Genomic DNA, 21,665 nt, shown 5'->3' on the forward strand with positions numbered 1-21,665 from the left:
ATCCTTTTTGAATGCAGCAAGTAAAGGTACCTCTGCACCTACTCTTATAGGCCATTCCAAAAGAATGGACCGCTCACAGAGAACACCTGTAACTTAACTATTGCTATATTTATGCTTTTAGGTAAAGGTACCACAAGGTGAGGAACATTAATGGCACATGGGAATATATATGTATACTGCCTGAGAGCCAGTTTGGTATAGTGGTTAAGTGTGCGGACTCTAATGTGGGAGAACCGGATTTGATTCCCCACTCCTCCACTTGCAGCTGCTGGATGACCTTGGGCAAGCCATAGTTCTGTCAGAGGTGTTCTTGAGAGAGCAGATCTTTCAGAGCTCTCTCAGCCCCACTCACCTCACAGGGTGTCTGTTGTGAGGAGGGGAAGGGAAAGAAGTTTGTAGGCCACTCTTGAGACTCTGAGTGAAGGGCGTGGTATAAATCCAATCACTTCACTTCTGTGTTGATACATCTTGTAGCTATAGGGTTTGGGGCGGGGGTGCTTATCAGTCCAGTTGAAATGTGCAAGGTGCCAAGAAAAATTCCAGTGTTTCTATATATATTTTTTCTTCAGTGGAAACCCAAAGTGGCTTACAACACTGTTCTCACCTTCTCCATCTCTTCCCTGCAACAATAGTTGTGTGAGATAGATTAGGCTGAGAGAGGGACTGGCCCAAGCTTGCCCAGCAACCTTCTAAGGCAGAATGGAGATTCAAACCCGGATATTCCAGTATTATATAAATATTTTACAAAATGATAACACCCAGTGACATTTACAATTTCAATAAATATTTCATTACAGTGTATTAATTGGGAGAAAACAGCATTATTTTTATTCTTCAACATTTAATTTCTGATTTAGGATCTTGAAGAATTGGATCCAGATTTCATTATGGCAAAACAGGTTGAACAGCTGGAGAAAGAAAAAAAGGAACTTCAAGAGCGTCTGAAGAATCAGGAGAAAAAGGTATTTTTAAAAAGACTATTTAAAAAGGTATTTTTAAAAAGGTTAAGAAGATGCGGAAAAGATATTTTTTTTGTTTCTTTACATTTCAGCCTGAGTAATGTAATACTATGCTTTTGTTTAGATTGACTATTTTGAAAGAGCAAAGCGTTTAGAAGAAATCCCCCTAATTAAGAGTGCCTATGAAGAACAAAGAGTCAGAGATATGGAGCTTTGGGAGCAGCAAGAAGAAGAGAGGGTGAGGTTTTGAAGGAAGAGTCTTTGGTTTGAGAAGCAAGTTGCGGTTAATGTGTTCTCTCTGTTGGTCTGAATAAATGAGACTATCAGTGTATAACAATTTTATTTGTCCCACTGGTCAGCCTTATTATTAGAATTTTTTGTTTCAAGTATTGATGACAAAATTTTGAACTGTGAAGAGTGAATGACTTCTGCATATATTGAGTTGATCCTATGAATCCATTCCCTTAGTAGCAACACTTTTTTGGCGCAAGGAGCTTTCCACCCAGTCATGATTTTTATTTGCTGGCAGAAGACTCCTTGCACCATGGAAAAAAGAACCCCGTTAATGGAGCAGATCCATGCCAATATATTCAGACAATCTCAATCTCTGTTTGATTTCCAAATTGTGTCATTTTAATGCTTTGCAGTATTCATGGTTGGGCAGTCTTGGATTTTATTTACTTTAAAACTGGAAGCCGCTATTTTCACTGTAACAGATGTGATCTAAATACATCTATAGCCTTAGCATATAGAAAATGAATTCGTATGTAATACTAGGCTTCTCTGGTATGTTGTTCCAAAGTGCAACTGGTCACTAATTTCTAAATGAGGTAGGGGAAAGAGGCCTATGGAACCAGGAAAGGTACAAATGATGTTTTGGATAAGTCATATTTTAGTGTAACTGGCTTTGTTTTGCATATGTTACAGATTACAACCATGCAGTTGGAGCGTGAAAAGGCCCTTGAGCATAAAGGCAGACTGTCAAGGATGCTGGAGGAGAGAGATTTATTTGAAGCTAGGCTCAAGGCAGCAAGGAAATCTGTTTATGAGGTAAATCTACAGCCCATGTTTGAGATTGCAGTTTGAGATGATGAATTGAGTTTTTCTAGAAGACTGAGTGAGGTGGTATGGAGCCTCCCTCCCTTTCTTCTGTTATGTTTGTGTTGTGCGTATTCCAAGAGCATCAGCAGAGAGGATGTGGGAGGTGTCTGATATACAAACTGTTTGTTTTGCTAATAGTTTTACTAATAGTATAATACTATTATACTAATAGTATAATAGTTAATTAGCTCTTCCTAAGGATTCAGGGTAGAATTAATGGGGTTATTTTACTTTTTTAAATTTACTTTAATCTGCCTTTCTCATGGAGACTCAAGGCAGGTTACATAGTATAAGTCAGTGCAGTCAGTAGGATGAGACATTTAATAAGCATCATAATAGGATTAGGATAACAGAATCTGGTACAAAGCATAAAGTATTAGACATATGTTACACAGTGCAGAACATGGTGTTCTCTAAGTATAAAACAATGCAGTGAGAGCGGGATAAAATACTGCTGAACACAGCAGTATAGTTCACAGTCCTGTTTTCTCTTCAGAAATGCCAGGCAGTTGCTTCTGAACTCTTAAAATCATAATGTTTTATAACTATGCTCTCAGGAGGAGTGAGACTTGCACTGCTGCTGTGTTCATAAAGATGTAAAATTTCTGGACATTTTGAAGTAATGGGAAACAACTGTTCTCCCTTCCCCTTGGAAAAAAAACGAACTTTGAGAAAAATTGAAATTTATTCATTAATATATGGAATACCTACTGTCCTGTCAAACCAAAACTAATTTTACTACTTTAACAACGTAAAATGCATCATTGATAACTTAGCATATAGATTTGTAACATTTAAAATGTTTATGGAATTTCAAAGTTACAAATTCCATCGTTTTCTACAATCAAAATCGCAAATGTACCAGTTACTTGAGAGAAAACTGGGCAAGGGCCTTTCAAGACAAGTGAGAAGTAGATGTGATTTGCCATTGCCTTCCTCTGCAGAGTTGTCTGCAGCGATCTCCCGTCCAAGTACTGAACCTGCTTAGCTTCTGAGATCTGACAAGGTCAGGCTATGCCATGCTGCTTTCCCTCCCTTGGAGTATTAGGGATGATCCAATTTTCAACACGAATGAGTTTGCCAGGTGAAGTTGCCATAATGGATGGTGGCATTTCTGGTGAGCCTATCCCAGAATTAAAGATATAAAATATATGCACAGGCTCGTAGCTACAGTGGGGCATTTTGGGGCCCTGCCCCTTAATTAAAAGCCATGCCCCCAAAATAGCCATGCCAGAAATCTTATTTTTGAGGAGACACCCCCTGCTGCTGACAGCAGCCTGGGTGAGAGCACCGTGGCTTGCCCTCGGGCTTTCCTCCCCCTCCCACTGTGGAATGGGGGGGGCATCATGAGCAATGCTCCCTCTAAGCTGTGGAGTCTTGTGAGCAAAAATTCTACTTTATGAGCTACTGGCATTAAAGCGATTTGGCTACTGCATAAATTAGTTTGCTCTGGAACCATCCCTCCCGAGCTAAGATAAAAATGTGTGAGCCGGAAGCTAAAAAACTGTGAGCTAGCTCACATCAATTCAGCTTAGAGGGAACACTGATCATGAGCCGTGGGAAAAGACAGCTCAGAGGGATTGTTGGAGATGCATTGAAGGTATCATTTTTTAGTGCCCCTGTAAGCTTTCTTGCCCTGTGGAAGGGAATTCAAAGGGCATTTAAATGCCCTCTAAGCCATTTTTTCTTAGGAACGGATGCGCTCGCTGCCCTGCCCCTTGAAAGGAAGGGTTAGAAACAGGCTCAGAGCCTCCCCCTTTAAAGACAGGCATTCAGATTAATTTAATTAACTGTAATTTAACTGCCCGCTTAAAAGTTTAAATACCCCCCGAACAAAAAAATTCTGCCTACAGATCAGTGTATGTGATACTTCCTGTCCTATGAAACCTAAACTGATTTTACTGCTTTAACAACGTAACATGCATAATCTATAATTTAGCTTATAAAATTGCGATATTTGACATATTGATTGAATTTAAAAGTTACAAATGCCGTAGTTTTCTACAATCAAAATTGCACATGTAGCCACTATTTGAGAGGAAACTGCAAACTCATGCACCCTATGCTACCTTAGAACGTGAACCTTAGTTCCAGCTAGGTACCCTTCCCTCTTTGGCTACTATTCAGAGAGAGTTCAGTTCTTAACTCAGTGTTTTCCTCTGAGGCTTTGGTCCAGTTCCCCCCCCCCCCACTTCATTTTGATTTTTTCGCCTCCTGCAAGGTAGGGCAATAAGCTATGTGCCTGAGTGGTTTGTGGGAGAAATGAAAAGGTCAACCACAAGGGGAGAGTCCAGTCAAAAGGACAACAGAAGGCATTCAAAAGTCGAGAAGCAATGAAAGCCCTACATGCTCTCCTCGTGAAGATTAGGTATCTTTCTGGGTGCAGAAAATGCATCTTGGGTTTAAGAGCTTTATATATCTACAGCAAGGCCACCTTGTCTTTAAAAGCATTTCATTCTAAAAGAGAATTTTTTTCAGTACTCCCCCAAATTTCCTATTTTTCCATTAGAAAAATTGAAAAAAGGTATTTCCCCCCAATTTTTCTATTCCCCCTCCCCCCGGGCCTTCACATCTATAGGTGTTAACAGCTGAAAAAGTAAATCTTTTGGGGTTGCTGTGGTTCTTTTAATGCAGGATGGTAACCTAGAAAACAAGTACCTTCTTCCTCTTGTGCAGTGGTAAAAATTTAGCACTGATTTGTGAACAAGATCGTATGTGCAATTAATAAAATTGTTCATTACATACAAAAACTTTAGAATAATAGTTCTGTTGTATGTTAGCAAAGTATTCCTCTGTGATTTGATTCATATCGTACCCTCCGGTGTGGGTTGGTAACAGCTTACAGAGTACAAACAGCTTACAAGTATCCAAGATAGTGTCAGATTGAAGAGGTAAAATTAGCCCAGATAAAAAGGACTAATAACACTTCTGGGCAAAGCTCTGGCTTAAGTGAGACTGAAGACTAAATTACATGTAACACTAGTTAGGAAGTATATGCAGTTGTAGTTCCATGTACCAGTGCTTACTATGCAGTAATGAATTGCGTTAGAGGATATCCATGCAGTGCTCAGTCTCTGCCACGGTTATGCAGTGATGGCATATACAGTTGCCGTGTGATTTGGAGGCTCTACATCAATAGTACTCATTCTACTTCTTGTGGAGAGCCACATTTGTAATTGTGTTGCTGGTTTTTTTTGTCATCATGTCACACCTGACTTCTGGTGACCCAATAGGTTTTTCAAAGCAAGAGAAGTTCAGAGGTGCTTTGCCATTGCCTGCTTCTGTGTCATGACCTTGGTCACCCACCCAAATACTAGCCGTGGCCAACCGTGCTTAGCTTCCCAGATCTGACATGGGATCAGGCTAGTCTGGGCTATCCAGGTCATGGCACATTTGTGACACCATCAACCAAAAGAGCCCAATTAATTTGGATTCTTGGCATGATGCCTGCACCTCAGGGAGGCTTGCAGCTTACCTGTTCCTCTGATGGTGGCTATTTCAAGATGGAAGCCATCTGTCAGCCACAAACCCCACCAGGCCAGGGCCTTGCCCACATTCCTGAAGAATGGGACCAGTGGCACATTGAAGTACAATGCTCAGAAGAGCCACAGGTGGTATGTCAAAGAGCCACATATGGCTCCCAGTCCACTGATTGCATATCAGCACTCTGTGTGATAACCCTTGGGCTGAGTGGCTTCTACAAAGAGAGAGGTTCCTCTCCCTCAGCTGCTGCCACTTGGATGGAACAAATAGGTTAAAGGTGTTGCATGCGGTGGATAGGATATTTTCAAGGAGATCTTTATTTGTTGTCTCATTTTGTGGTTAGACAATGTCAGTAAGGAAAATTCTTGCTTGTAGATGTATGTGCTGTCAGAAGACATATCCAGTAAAAAAGTTTCTTCTTTCTCTGTTTTTTTCCAGAGTGCTGGGTGACTTTCATTAGCTAAATCTTCCAGCTAAGGAGTCACCAAGAATTCTGTCACTGCTAATTCAAAATGCTAATAGTAGTGAGGCCCATTAGAATTATGAGATGGGTACATAAATAATTTAAGAACATGAAAAAGTTTCTTTTTAGGTTTAAATTTTTAGGTTTAAAAGCTAGAAAGTAAATATTATCATACATACTACCACGCAAGATTTCTGCTTATAAACCTGGCACGTAGTTGCTCAGTGTAGAGAGACTCATCTGTAGCATGTAACCATGGTTGTTTGCTTTACAGCCTACTAGACTGTTTCTGTCGTGTTGCAAGAACACTGGGCTAATTGGTACAGGTGGCTAGATGCAGCCAAAACTAGAACGACCCCATGTAGTTAAAAGGCCCATGTTTGACCAATAGTCTATGCATTGCTTGTATGATTCCCAGAATTCTAGGGTTATATGCTGATATCTGTCTTTATAGATGCATTTACACCTATAAAATATTTTTTCAGGAAAAACTTAAACAATTTCAAGAAAGACTAGCAGAGGAAAGGCATAACCGTTTGGCGGAACGGAAGAGACAGCGCAAAGAGGAAAGACGTATTACTTATTACCAAGAGAAGGAGGAAGAAGAACAAAGACTGAAAGAGGAGAAGATGCTTAAAGGTAAACACCGACAAGCTGTAGCCAAAAAAAGTTATGTTTTCTCATAGTGATAGTGTTGCTTGTCTGGATAGGGATGTTCTGCAGTTGCTACTTGTGAAACAGAATTTACCACTTGTAAAAATCATATCAAATTTTACATGTATGACATGTTATCTGTATAAAAGTCTGGATCCTAACCTCTTCTGCAAGAGGAATGGTATTTGTTCGAATACAATCCAGAGTCAGCAGCTGTAGAGAAGTGGTAGACATATCACTGGTGATATCAGTAATGAAGAAGAGTTACCTGCATCGTTGTCTTGGCAGAACAAGAAGAGAAAGAACGTGTTGAACGTGAAAAACGTGAGCAAGAAATGCTTGAATATCAGGAACGAGTCAGAAAACTAGAAGAAGTGGAGAGGAAGAAACGCCAAAGAGAACTGGAGATTGAAGAGAGGGAGCGTCGTCGAGAGGAAGAGAGGAGAAATCTTGAAGATCCACTTTCAAGAAAGGTAAATGTTGTTTCTAGTAAACTGAACCCTTTTAACTATTTAGACACCTTTGGCTGTGCAGTAGAAAAATGACATAAAATAAAGAATATAAATTAAGAACTCTCCCAGTTTAAGGGCTGAAATTTAAAATAGGATGAAAACAATAAAGCATAGTGTCTGTGCAGGTAATTTTTGTAAAAGTATAAACAGAAGCAGTTCTATATGTAAATAAGTATTTTTGGTTTTGTTAAATGTAGGAGTCTCGATGGGGAGACAGAGAGTCTGAAAGTACTTGGAGAAGAAGTACTGAGCCAGAGTCAGAATGGAGACGTCCAGCACCAGAAAGGTATCTATAGGAATAATGTTTAAACAGTTTACAAATTGTAGATATATCTCTTATGATTCTGTAATAATATGAAAGACTGAATAATGCTGAATGCAACAGATACAGACGTCCCTTTGGGTAAAAAAATTCCTCAGTTGACAATGTGTGCTTGTTCAGTAGTTATCACTGTTACAGGTTGCAAAAATTCTTGCGGTGTGTGTAGGGGTACAGTTTCTTCTATATTCACTTTTTTTACAATTATGATCATGACAGTGATCAATGATATTGAATGATAGACTGCATTTAGTGGTTACAATGCTTTCAAGTCAAGCCACATGTCTGTCATAGACTTTTTCTGTCCTGGGCTTTGAGGACTAGAATATGTTTGGGTATGTCTTTTTCTTCTACCTTGCCTTCTGTCTTTTGTTTTCTTTTGTATTTTAAAGTATGCCATTTAATAACTTATATTTTTCCATTTTTCAAAAATCTCAAAGTGGCTAGAATGAGTGATGCCTGAGACCTATTAAATCAAATTCTACGACTTATGATCTTGATACCTTACAATTTTCACTGACGTAATTATCCAGTTACATTAAAATACAGGGACAAAAATAAGAAGTAGTTGGAAATTAAATGCAGGGGAAGAGAGACATATTGAAACATTGCTATGTCTTTTATATTAATATGGACATGAGCAAAATTGCTGAAGAGGATGCTTCTGTTGGGGCTTTCTGTGTGTATGTTGTGGGGGAACAAGTTCCTGTGTTCTCACGGCCTACTGGGACCCAAAAAGCTGTTCAGGATACGTCGTGGACCCTCCTCAGATACTTGGAGCTATTGTGAGCTGTGGTAATACTTGGCGCTACCTATGAGATTCCTTTAAAAACATAGCTGAAATCCTCACAACTCCTTCCCATAATGTACTAAAAAGGCAAACAAAGTTGTCCTCTGTGGTGATTAAATGTGTCTATTTCTGCATGTGTGATTTGAAACTGATTGGTTCTTCCTTCCCAACATGCTTGTGTGTACATGCAGCAAAATAGATGCATCTGCTTCCTGGCCTTCTATCTCAGACTTGGCAAGTCTTTAGAGATCAAGGGATTGGCTCCAGAGGAGGATTTCTGCAAATGGGGATGGGTGATTTTTTATTCTTCTTTCCCACAGTGGACCTCTAACAATCCTTACATGCTGTCCCTGGAGGTCCATATCTTCCCAGCAAGTCATGCTTAGGAAATCTGCTATAAAATGATAAAGATTCCCCAACCTGAACTGCTCTATTCCAGTTGTAAGATGTGAGTGGGCCTTAGTGTTTGTGTATTAGGTAGTTTTGATATTATAAACTTTGTCTCCTTTTTGTTTAAAGTAATGGGGTAGGGAAACCATTAAAATGTTCAAATTAGACAGTGCTGCTGTGTTGAAACAATATACCAAGTAACTTTTAGACCACTGAAAACAAAACTTCTTTTGCATATACAATTTTCTTGTGCTTATTCAGAGAGTGGCGTCGTGGGGAAGCACGTGATGAAGAAAAACCTTTCAGGAAAGACGAAGCAACTCTACGTGGCACTCCAGAAGAAAGGGCATCATCCCCCACTGAAGCACCAGAAGAAAAAGTCCTGAAGCATGATCCGGATGAAGAAAAAGGTCCTAAGAGAGCCCTGGATGATGACAAACCTAGTTGGCGCTCCATGGGTGATGACCGCGGCCCGAGGCGGGGGCTGGATGATGACCGGGGCCCGAGGCGGGGGCTGGATGATGACCGGGGCCCAAGGCGGGGGCTGGATGATGACCGGGGCCCAAGGCGGGGGCTGGATGATGACCGGGGCCCGAGGCGGGGGCTGGATGATGACCGAGCAAGTTGGCGCAGCGCAGATGATGAGAAGGGCCCCAGGCGGGGGATGGATGATGACTGGGCCCCCAGGCGGGGGCTGGATGATGACCGGGCCCCCAGGCGGGGGATGGATGATGACTGGGGCCCCAGGCGGGGGCTGGATGATGACCGGGGCCCCAGGCGGGGGCTGGATGATGACCGGCCTAGTTGGCGCAACACTGATGAGGACAGGGCCCCCAGGCGGGGGCTGGATGAGGACAGGGGCCCCAGGCGGGGGCTGGATGAGGACAGAATTTCAAGACGTGATGAAGATAGGGGACCATGGCGTAATGTAGATGAGGATAGAATTTCAAGACGTGATGATGATCGTGGACCCAGGCGTGCTGGTGATGATGACAGAGGTCCTAGACGTGCAGACGATTCTAGACGTGGAGATGATTCCAGATCTGGACCTTGGAGACCATTTGGTAAACCAGGTAAACTTGAATGCTTTTGTTGCTGGTTTCCTCTCCTGTTCAGGTTACTGTATACTTTGTTTAGTAATGTTTGCATTCACTGTTGCACCACAGAAATATAGGGATTATTTTATGAGAGATGACTGAATCCATGTAATGAAAACTGTATAGGAAACTAAAGGATATGCTTATTGAAGGTGAGAACCAAAAATGATCCGTGGATAGTTTTTTCCATTTGTTCCTTACATTGTTGGTGCTGTAACGTAACATACCCTAATGGTACTTTTTTTTGGCACTCTTACCTAGACTCATTTAGACATAGTTTTAAAATTGTATTGTTGTTGTTTGTTTGTTTTAAAAAATAATCCTATCTTTTCTTCTCATACTATATGGCAGCCAACAACATATAAAAACATGACCAATTAAAATATGACAAACCAATATCAGTACAGGAAGAGTATAGCCCACATGTATACATTAAAATCCATATATAATCCCATTGTCTGTTGGGAAATGTCTATTGAAGTAGTACTGTTAACTGCTCCTCTAAAAGCCTGCAGTGAGTTTCAGTATTTAGTTCAGTCCACGAGGACTGAGAAGGCTGGGGGTGGAGTGGTGGTGTGAAGCATTAGTGGTGTGTGAGGGGAAAAAAAGTGTTTTTGTTTTTTTTTTAATTGGGTATATTCGACCTGAAAAATATCAGTATTTCCCAATATTGCCCTATCCCAATACTGGTATGGTATTCAGATTCAGTAAATATTCGGGAATCCCAAATTTATTCAGGTCCATTATACCCTATGGGGACCATTGAAGTCAGTAGTAAATCTCCTGGGGTATATTCCGTGGTCGGGGAGAGGGGGTGAGCTAGAGGCACCGGTGTAGCTGCTGGAGCCTCTCCTCAAAAGAACCCCCAAGTTTAAATTCTATGGACACCCAAAGACGTTGCCCCCATCCTACATTGTTTCCAGTGGGGGAAAATAGCAAGGCAATACAAACCCAGCAGAACGTCCCAGAGAATAATAGAAAGTGAAGTGTGTATGGGGGGGGGGAACTGAGGATCTCTGAAGTAGAAACGGGGGGGGGGGATTTCTACAAGGACAGCCGAACCAGTGCAGTGTACTAATGCCCAGCAGCAGAACCCAGTGCCATTGTGGCAAATGCCAGCACAACAGGACTGATCTCAAGCACAGAATCACAGAAGCACAGAATCACAATCCCAGGGAGGAGGGGTTACAAGGACAGCAGAACCAGTGTAATAGTACCCAGCAGCACAACCCAAAGGGAACCAAGAACGGCCTGAGACTCTCGTCCTCACCCCCCCCCCTTCAACCACCAGGCCCAAACAAGTGACAAAAAAGTGCAAACCACAAAACCAAAAGAAACTAAAACCTAACCAAAGAGAACAAAACAAAACAAAAACCCGAGGCCCTTGGCCTGACCCCTCCCCCAACCTACCACTCACCAAACCTGAAGAACAACTAACAGTAAAATAAGAAAACTTTTTAAAAAATGTTGTACTATCAAATCAGTCACTGTCTTTAGTTTTCTCCAGGCAGGCAGGATCTGATCTGACATCCACAACAGAGTTTCTCAGGCAGCAGGAGTCAAGCTCAGCAGCAGCTGGAGCCAAAGCCAGCCACACACACTCCAAACCTCTCGCAGCAATGGACTCTAGGCTCAGCCAGACCCTTGCTTTTATGCTCTTTGTTCATACACAGAAGAATTTCAAAAAAGAGCAGACTTCTGTGATTGGCGAAAGAGCAGTGTTTCCCCCTAACCTGAAATCCTGTTTGCCAACACTGCTCCTTCTGCCCTCCCTCCTGTTTACTGGGAAATGGGTGGGGGAAGCAAGGTAGTTAGCTGGACTTAACATTTGAAGCCAGCAACAACCTTGCAAACCTGCAGTGCAATGCCATTTGCAAATGCATTGCAGTGATTGGCTCTAAGGCACTACAGCTCCCCCAATGTGCTTTTGCCATTGGGCTGCTGAGTTACCTCTTCCCCCTTACTCCTGTTGCCCTGTAAATCAGAGCAAAAGGTGGGAAAGAGCTCTAGAGGAGAGAAGTGACAGGTAACTTTGTAGCTCTTTAAAGTTTAAACCTCTCCAGCAGCAGCAATTAGATAAAGCCGAATAAAAGCTGAATAATTTCTGCTTTTTCGGTATCATCTATATCGGTAGCTGAATCAGATTCTGTACTCTGTATTTAGTTTAGAAAATACCTGAAAAATACCGCTAAGATATTTCTTGGGTATTTATTCTTCTCGGTTTATACCGAATGCCACACCCCTATGAGGCATGCCACCCTCATGGAAGGCACAGTCATTCAGATATATGGGCGTCCAGGTGGTTGTGATTCAATGTATAATCTGTTGTGGTTTTTAAAATACTGAGTATACAAGTGCTAAGTAAAAAAAACATTGTACCTGTTTCACTAAACATATATAAACATGAAACGAGTTGTTATGCCATTCATACTTCCTAGGAATATCTGCTTTTATAATGAGAGAGTAGACCACGGAGAGTTCACTGTTTTGAACAATTTTGGGGCAAGTGTTATAGACTTCCTCTAATTTGATTGATCTGGTAAACTATCTTAAAGTGGGGAAAACTATTGCTAGCGATCATATGCCCTTCTATTAATAAGTTTTGGGGCTTTTATAATATGGAAAGTGGTAACCAAAATTAGAAATTATTTGATGTTCCTCAGCACCAGTATCATATTTCTTAACAATCTGCAGGCTAGGAATCATCCAGTATCTTATGGCTGCCATCCAGACATGACAAGATCATAGCTGCTTATAGTGGAGAAATGTAATTTTCACATTGTGTAGTGTTGGCTTATTGGAAATCATATTTAGCTTTTTTTTGACACATTACAAAAACAACATAGATTCTGTTCAGTTTGTTACTTTTATATAGACTGTTTGATAATCTGTTGCTCTATTACTTGCTAGAAATACAGCGGCTGTCTTCATGATAAACACCTGTCCACATTACATGCATTCTTGTGCTGCTGAAATTAGTCCACAAAATTTGAAATGCTTTGTTGTTAGGTGGATGGAGAGAAAGAGAAAAAGCCCGTGAAGATAGCTGGGGGCCTCCCCGAGACTCCAGGCCTTCAGAAGATCGGGAATGGGATAGAGATAAAGATAACGATGAGAATGAAAAGGACCGAGAGCTTGACAAAGATCGTGACTTTGATCGGGAAGATCGCTTCAAGCGTCCTAGGTTTTGAATTTATTTGCTTTTAACAATGCTCATAAATTATTTTTCTTCTGTGAATCATTTCCCCTCCAATGCTATGAGGAGTCAAGCACTACACCAGAGAAATCTTATGATAGTTCAGTTGCACCGCATTGAGGAACATAATTGTATGAGTAAGTTCTAAGTAGTGATCAGCAGCCTAAAATACCTTCATAGATAAAGAAAGAAATGTCACAATTCTAAGTTGTTAAAATTTGCTTTGAAGGTATAAGTCACAGAATTGTTCGTAGTTTACTTTAAACACAAATGTAAAAGGGTGAATTAGAATACCAACCTTAAAATCCAGTTTAGTTTTGTTCTATTACAGAGTCATCCCACCTGTGGGGGTCATTACTTAAAATAGGTACATGAAAACCAAAAGTCTCTTCAAGTCTCTAGTGCATTAACCACTAAACCATGAGGTTGGCCTTGGTGAAAACCTTGTATCCCAGACAATGATAGTTCAGTGTTGTCTTTTAAGAACTTTATTTAACATCACTGTAGTTATCTTTGAACATTAAAAAAAAAAGTAGAATATGTAAATAAGAGTATAAATAAAAAAGCAATACGTATCATCAGTATAAATATGAAATGCCGTTTCTAAAATTCTTACCAACCCTTTTCAGAAAAGAACCCACAACCCAGATTTGAGAGATTCAAGGGTTTTAGGATGTGGCTATCTTATATAAACATAATTATGTGAGTGTCATATGACTTTATTAAACATCTACTTTTTTTTCTGTAAAGGTGTGAAGTTGGACACCTCTGAACATTCCCAAAAATTACTGCTGCAAACTCTGTTCCATTTATTGCAATATTTATTCAGGGCATTAAGTATAGATTAATAAGTTATTCTTCTCAAGGCTGGAAACTGTAAGTTAGCTAGAATAATGCAACAAATGTGTTTTTGCAGAATTACACAAAAACCTAAAAGCGAACTCTCAAGTCTATTCTGTCAAAATATCCTAAACAATGGTTTAAAGTTGAACTCTGCAACAGTTCCATTGAAATAGGTTTTAGATCATATAACTGGTTTAATACCAAAACGATCTGTTCTGCGGAAACTGGAATTAAGAATTATTTCTTCTAAAATATTTTATTTGACTAAAGGGATGATCCTGGCTGGAGGAGAGCCCCAGCTGAAGAAACCTCCAGCTGGAGAGAGTCAGGTCGTCGTGATGAATGGGATCGACCTGGTCGTGACTCTAGAGATGACCGGAGTAGCCGTGACCTTCGAGATCGACGTGGTGAGGAGAGAGAAAGGAGAGGGCCACCACCTCCCAGAACAGATCGGGAAGAAAGTAAGATTATTTTCTGTTTAGGTGTTTCATATATAGTGTCAGGGAATTAATGAGGAAGGGGACTCCCATTATCCAGATGTCTGGATAGACTGTATCACTGGATAATTATGGAGATAGCGAACATAAGAAGAGCCCTGCTGGATCACACCAGTGGTCCATCTTGTCCAGCATCCTGTCTCACACAGTGGCCATCCAGTTCCTCTGGAGGGCCAACAACAGGACATAGAGGCCGAGACCTTCCCCTGATGTCTCCTTCTGGCTCTGGGATTCAGAAATTCAGTGCCTCTGAATATGAAGGTACCCCCTCAGTCACTAGTAGCCACTGGTAAACCTATCCTCCATGAATCTCCCTTTCAAGCTGTTTATTGCTGTGACCATCACTACATCCTCTGGCAGTGAATGCCACATTTTAATCACTCTCTCTGTAAAGAAGTATTTCCTTTTGTCTGTCCTGAATCTACCACCTATCAGCTTCATTGGATGCCCTCAAGTTCTTGTATTTTAGAGAGGGAGAAAATTTTCGCTTTATCAACTATCTCTAACCCATGCATAATTCTATAAAATTCTATCATGTCGCCCCTTAGTTGTCTCTTTCCTAAACTTGAGAAGTCCCAGACTCTTCGGCCTATCCTGATAGGGAAGGTCCTCCAATCTCCTAATCATCTTGGTTGCCCTCCTCTGTACTTTTTCCAGCTCTTTCATGCCTTTTTTGAGATATGTTGACCAGAACTGTACATAGTACTCCAAATGAGGCTGCACCATAAATCTATACAGGGGCATTATAATATTGGCCATTTTATTTTCAATCCTTTTCCTAATAATCCTGAACGTAGAGTTAGCCTTTTCCACTGCTGCTGCACACTGGGTTGACACTTTCATTGAACTATCTACTACAACCTCAAGTTCTTTCCCCCTCTCAGTCTCAACAAGTTAGATAAAATGGAACTAGCCAATTACTGCCCAGTGCCAAATTTGCCATGCCTAGGAAAGGGGTTGAGAGAGCAGTTGTTGAACAGCTTCAGGTCTTTTTGGATGAGACGTCTGCACTCAGTCCATTCCACTCCGGCTTCAGGCCTGGTTTGGGGACAGAGACAGCTCTTGTAGCTCGTCTGGACAATATCCGACTGCAGTTGGATCGAGGTGGTTCAGCACTTTTGATCTTGTTGGATCTTTCTGCAGCATTTGATATGGTGGACCTCCGAATTTTCATCCACCATATGGTCTCCCTTGGGATTCGTGGCACAGCCTTCTCTTGGTTTGCCTCATTTTTCCGGGGACACAGTCAGAGGGTGTTCTTTGGGTACAGGAGGTCTTCTGGGTGGCCTTTGGTCTGTGGGATACCCCCGGGAGCAGTCCTGTCCAAAATGTTGTTTTAACATTTATATGTGCCCTCTAGAGGAGCTTTTCAGGAGGATTGGGTTGGTTATCACCAGTATGCTGATGACACCCAGCTCTTCCTCCTGTTGGATAAACAACCAGAAGCAGCTCTCTTCTCCTCTGACCCAGTGCCTGAATGCCATTGTTGAATGGTTGAGGCAGAGCCAGTTGAAACTTAACCCAAGACTGAAGTAATGTGGCTGGGTAAGACTGGACCTGTAGGGGGACTGCAGTTTCCAGCTCTGGCTTGGTTCCAGCTCTTAGTGGACTCCATGAAGAGTCTGGGGGTCTGACCGGATGCCTCTCTTACCTTGGACAAGCAGACTTCTTTCTGTCTATGCCAGGCCCATCAGCTGGCCCCGTATCTGTCCTAGCTGGACCTGGCCACAGTGATTCATGCCACAGTCACCTCCAGAATAGACTACTGCAATTTGCTCTATGCATGGCTGCCCTTGTAGGCGATTCAGAGACTCCAGGTTGTCCAGAATGCAGCTGCCAGGCTTCTGACCGGAACATCTTGGTCTTCTCATATACAGCCTGTCTTGAAGCAGCTGCATTGGCCGCCTACTAGTTTCTGGGTCAAATTAAAGGTGCTGCTTTTAACCCTTAAAGCCCTAAGTGGTTTGGGACTGTCATACCTAAGGGATCACCTCTCCTTTTACAACCCCCCTAAGCAGGTGCAGTTGTCATCTCATGGCCTACTGGTGGTGCCGGGCTCTTGGGTCGCATCTACCATAGTGAGGGCCTTTTCAGTTGTAGCCCCATCCTGTTAGAATGCCCTCTCAGATGAGACCCGGGCCTTGCGGGACCTCCCTAGGTTCCACAGGGCCTGTAAGGCTGAGCTTTTCCATCAGGCCTTTCCCAGTTCAGTGTATTTGGGCGGTTGACACCAGTTCCACAGCTATCAGTTGTAATTGTCGGCTTTTTATACTCTGTATTTTATACCAGGGTCATAGCTAGGTGGAGAGAACACTCCAGCTCTCCCATCTTGGCTTGGAGATTCTAGCATTGGCATATAGACACCTATAATGTGTTTCCCTCACCAATAACCCTCAGCCCCTTAGTCGACACACATGGCCCTCAGTTTCCATCATACCCTCACTCCCAAGTTCTATTATTAGCCTGGGTGTTTACACAATTGTACCTTTGGACTGACTTGTCCTGTACCGGAGGCTCCCCATCTCCTGTCAGCTTCCCCCCTACGATTAATTTAAAAGCCGCTCTGCAACCTTTTTGATGTTCATTGCCAGCAGCCTCATTCCTGTCTCTTGTACAGGTTAGGCTTGTCCCAGAAAGTTCCCCAATGCCTAACAAATCTAAACCCTTCCTCCTGGCACCACTTTCTCATCCTATATTGAGACTTGTCATTCTTTAATTTTTTTCAGGTTTCACACTTGATATTCTTGCAAGGGGGTGTTGTGGAAGTGTTAAGCTTGTGTGTTTATGCATTGCAACTGGAGATGTAACATTTTTGGAAATTTTGAAGCCACAGGGATTTTTTTTTCCAGGAAAACAGAAATTTTGGGGGAGATTGAAATATATGCAGTACATGGCTTTCCTAGCAAACCTAAACATCTTTTTACACACTGAAATGTTGTTGTTTAATAATCTCTTTATTGGTTTTCCAAAATAAACAAACAATCATATACAATGAAGTAACGCTTATTACAACAAAGTATTTCAGCAAACAAAAATAACCTGATAAATTCTCAAATTTTATCTGACTCTAGCCATAATTCAGCATATAATTCTCACCGTTTCCCAACCTAACCTTATAACTGTCCTTAGTGTAGATATTCTTATAGTTATTTTATATTTCTACAATATCTACCAAATTTACTTCTCCTTAATTTGCCATCAACACTTACTGCCTCCTAAACAACCCTGTATTCACCCAGCACATATTTCCTACAATTTGAACCCACATAAACAGAAACAATGATCATGCTTTCCTAATCATATCCAGAAGTGATATTATATAATGTTAAGAAATAAAGCTCAAACTTTATTCTCATTACTACAGCATTATACTACTACAGATATTTTAAATTAATATTTTAAAATAACACTTAACAAAATAATGTTAGCATAAAGTTTACATTTTCTTACTAACTTTCTAGAAATTAATCTAAAGTCAAATGCCACCCAATCAGTAGTCTGACATCAAAAATTCTATCATTTTCCGCCTCATTTCCTTTCTTAGAGACAAAAGTTTCAGCTAGACAACGTCCTTCCCTCTTCCATTCTCTACTTATATTAAGGTTTAACTTCCTTACATTAACATAATTGAATCTTCCCCTTGATCTACTTACAACATTTAAGCTTGTATTACACAAATCATGTTTACCAGATATCTGTGCTTGCTACCCAAAAAACCAAACATCATTTCTCATTTTACACTTACAAAAGAAGTTATTTCACCCCATGATACATATTGTTAAATAGCTTTCTGGGACACAATCTTCTTTATAATCGAAGATAAATGTCTTACCCCTTTATACTCGAGGTACTTCGTTCCCAAGCCTTGCCTGATTTACCAATTCTGTCTTAAGTAATTTGTTCTTTTTGTTGTTTTTCCTTGAAGAGTACTTCACTTTCCATTTGGTTACCACCTTTTCCTCTCCGTGAAATTCTCTTCACATAATCCTTTTTATCTGTCCCACTGTCTTAACTCGTTTTGCAGAGTTTTTAATTTCTTCTCCTTGCCTGGAAACATTCCTTTTCTCTTTCATAGGTGTAAAAAGTCCTGTATCCTTTTTCCTTGGCTATCATCCTGATTTCTCTCAAAAGACTCATAGGTTGGATGGTATAGTGTGGTCTCCTCCTCATTTTTAGGTTGCAAGCCAACGTTTTGAAAATTCTTAATAATATTTTTGCATGCTTCCTCCGCTGCCTGCTGAATCTCACTGATCAATAACTCTTTAAATTGTTCCAGAGTTAGTTGTCCTATTTCTGTGTTTTCCAAATCAATCAGAACAGTTTCTCCTGCTGGGGTTTCTTCATTCTCCCCTTCAGTCACCATTTTCGTTTCATTTAGCTCCACTCCTTTTAGTAGCCGCATATATATTCCAAAATTGGAGATAGTCTCAAATAATCGCTTTAATGGAGGTCTTCAACAGTTGATAAGATAACTTAAACAGACTCATGCTCTTGCCCTTGTTGCATGTTGAATTAGAACAAAAGGAATTTTTTTTTTTTAAGGGAGGTTGTGGCTTGTGTAAGACACGGCAGCCATGCTTGCTCCTCCTCCTGCTTCTGCATCGGGATAGTCGGTCTCTTCCCCGCTAACCACCGTTGCGGGGGGGGGGGACCGGACAAGTCTCCTGCACCTGGTCTCCCTCCAGGAGGTCCAGGATGGAGCCCAACATGACGGGAGGTCGGGGGGGGGGGGTCTCCAAAAAGAAGCCAGAAAGGTGGGGAGACTCGGGAGCGGCCCGAGAATCACCTGGGATGCTGCGCCATTTTCACTAAAATATTGTTTATAACTTAGCATACATAATTATACTGTTTCTCATATTTATATGCAATTTTAAAGATATGAATGTCTTCATTATCTATAAAAAAGGTTGCAGGTACACCAAATACTCAACAAAGAGCTGCAGACTGCAACACTGTATGGTACCGTAGCACATGTATCTTAATTTTTGCTACCTGAGAGGCAGGAAAATATAAAAGGTGAAGGTAGAGAACAAATTTTGTAGTAAACAAAGTGTAGTATTTGATATTAAGTTAAACTTTATAATATTGAAAACACTGAACTGTTTGACAATGTATTATCATTGAACACTTTCTAGCATGTTTCTGTTGCCAAAATTATTTACATTTAAACAAAAACTATCCTTGAAAATGTATATGTCTGCAGTATATAATGTAGATTGTCCTACATAAAAAGGTCCTACTACACATTTTGAGTAAAACCTTGCCTTTCATCTCACTCATTTCAAAAGGAAAGAAAGAAGTGCTTCCCCAAATGTCCTGTTTTTTCCACTGGATACATTCTAAAGAGAAAATATTTAATTGAAGTTTGTTTTCAGTGCTCCCCTAAATTGCCGTTTTTCTATTGGAAAATTTTCTTAAGTTCTCAGACTCTTTCATGCTGTACATTTAGTGTGAAAACCTTGCCTTAAAGAATCACTGCTTAAAAGAGAAAGCAAAGGTGGTTGATTTTTCCAGTGTTCCCCCAAATTTCCCAATATTTCTGTCTGAAAACGGGGGGGGGGTTCTTGAGGGAAGGGGGGCTTTAAAGAAAAATTCAGTTTCCCCCCCTGGATCTTCACATCTTTAATTGCAACAAACCATCAACTGCAGCTGTGGCTGTCTCTTGTACAGGACAGGAAATGAGAAAAGATAGAGTATTATCTTTTTTGCATTCTTAGTGAGCTCCTGGAGACGGGGCGATGACAGAAGGGAAGAGCGCGAAGAACGTGAAACAGTTCGACGACTGCCTGGTCCAGCTACTCCTCCTGTCTCAAAAGAGAGAGACAAAGATGGTGAGAAAGAGAAGGGAGCCTGGAGAACCGAAAAAGAGAGAGAATCCCTTCGTCGCACTAAAAATGAAACTGATGAAGATGGTTGGACCACTGTGCGACGTTAAGTTTAAAACCTAAACATGGTTTTAATATGGTGTTTAGCATTGATTTGAGAACAGAATATAACATTGGTGCTTTAACACTCTCAATTGGTATTCTTTAACAAAATTTTCTAGGTAATGTGGAGGCATGAAATTCTATTACTTGTATGTAGACTGATCATGCACAGAACTTGCAATTAAAAGTTGGAAATTAAATACTGGTTATGCGAAACTTCAAATGTTGTATATGTCACAGATCACTTGGTGGTAAGAAATAATAATTAAAATAACCCTGTAGGTATCTTTGAATGGCACGTATATCTGTCAAAAACAAACCTAATCTTTATTTTGTGTAGCTCTGAACTTGGGTATAGTCTGCAAAGCATATATTTATAATTATATAAATTCATGCTTTGAAAGGACCATATAGTCTAAAACGGACATAAGAAAGAGCACCTTCCTGTTTGCGTATTTTTATGGCAAGAGGTTTTTTTGCTGGTGATAATTCACACATTCAATATGTGTTAATTTAGATTGCATTCAGTAATTGTTATGGACCCCTAGCTACACTGGGATTTTTTTTTCCCTTTTGGAGATTTCACATGAATGCATATACTTTTCAAGCCCGTTTGCAGTCTTTATTCTGACAGTGAATGTCACTGCAGTGTCAGAAAAACAAAATGTAAGGCTTTAAAATGAAAGCATATTGCTGAGCCCCCCCGGTTGGCAAAAGACTATCTGCTTTTTCTGTTATGAATAATTCATGCCTTTTGAAGCATTTCTATATAGTGTCATATTTCAGATATGTGGTCTGGAGGAACTGCTTACTTTTTCCTTACTTCCCAGTTTCTTGTCTTTGGGGGGGTAAGTGCTTTACCTTTAAACAAGTGCTTTGTAGTAAGGGCTGGGTTGACTTCAATGGTGTGTGTGTGTGAAGTAGCACATGAATGATTGTTTTTAATTGAAGCCAACACAGAACTTGCTGCTGTGTGTTAACTTCAATGATAAATAAACTTAACAAAATAAGGCACTGTTTTGCTGTGGCCTCTTAATTAACATTGCAACTTTGTGTGGTCATAGTCATGAGCTGGTGTGCTGTAGCGGTTAGAGTGTCAGACTAGGACTCGAGGCAATGAGGGTTAAATCACTACTCTGCCACGGAAGCTGGCTGGGTGACCTTGGGCCTCTTACAATCCCCAAGTGTAACCTACTTCACAAGGTGGTTATTGTGAGGATAAGGCGGAGGAAGGGAGAACAATGTGATAAGCCAGTGTGGGCCCTTGATTAGGGAGGAAAGTGCAGTAATAATATAATAGTCCACATGGAGTTATTGCTGGTCATCAGGGTGGTGTGGTTAAAGCACACATGACTTAGGCGGGCAGAAGCCATGGGAGATGTGACCTTCTCAGTGTGCTTTCAGAGTAGCTGCGTTGTTTAATGATAAACTCAA

At 40.9% G+C, this 21,665-nt stretch overlaps 1 protein-coding gene across 2 annotated transcripts in view; it reads left to right on the forward strand.

The window, feature by feature from the left end:
• Positions 1–21,262, forward strand: part of EIF3A (eukaryotic translation initiation factor 3 subunit A) — a 36,022-nt gene extending 14,760 nt beyond the window's left edge. Inside the window, exons 13-23 of one of the 2 annotated variants that reach the window (XM_015406908.1) lie at positions 858–962; positions 1,084–1,197; positions 1,887–2,009; positions 6,492–6,645; positions 6,949–7,133; positions 7,370–7,458; positions 8,933–9,208; positions 9,269–9,744; positions 12,778–12,952; positions 14,078–14,268; positions 20,022–21,262. In XM_015406908.1, coding sequence (XP_015262394.1) covers positions 858–962; positions 1,084–1,197; positions 1,887–2,009; positions 6,492–6,645; positions 6,949–7,133; positions 7,370–7,458; positions 8,933–9,208; positions 9,269–9,744; positions 12,778–12,952; positions 14,078–14,268; positions 20,022–20,239 — 2,106 coding nt within the window. In that variant the 3' untranslated portion in view covers positions 20,240–21,262. Of the gene's footprint in view, positions 1–857; positions 963–1,083; positions 1,198–1,886; positions 2,010–6,491; positions 6,646–6,948; positions 7,134–7,369; positions 7,459–8,932; positions 9,745–12,777; positions 12,953–14,077; positions 14,269–20,021 lie in introns of both variants that reach the window. The other variant, XM_015406907.1, reaches the window with a different exon arrangement.
• The last annotated feature ends 403 nt before the right edge of the window (positions 21,263–21,665 follow it).

The sequence above is a fragment of the Gekko japonicus genome, unplaced genomic scaffold (assembly GCF_001447785.1).
Source record: "Gekko japonicus isolate JY-2015 unplaced genomic scaffold, Gekko_japonicus_V1.1 scaffold1224, whole genome shotgun sequence".
Classification (NCBI taxonomy): Eukaryota; Metazoa; Chordata; class Lepidosauria; order Squamata; family Gekkonidae; genus Gekko; species Gekko japonicus.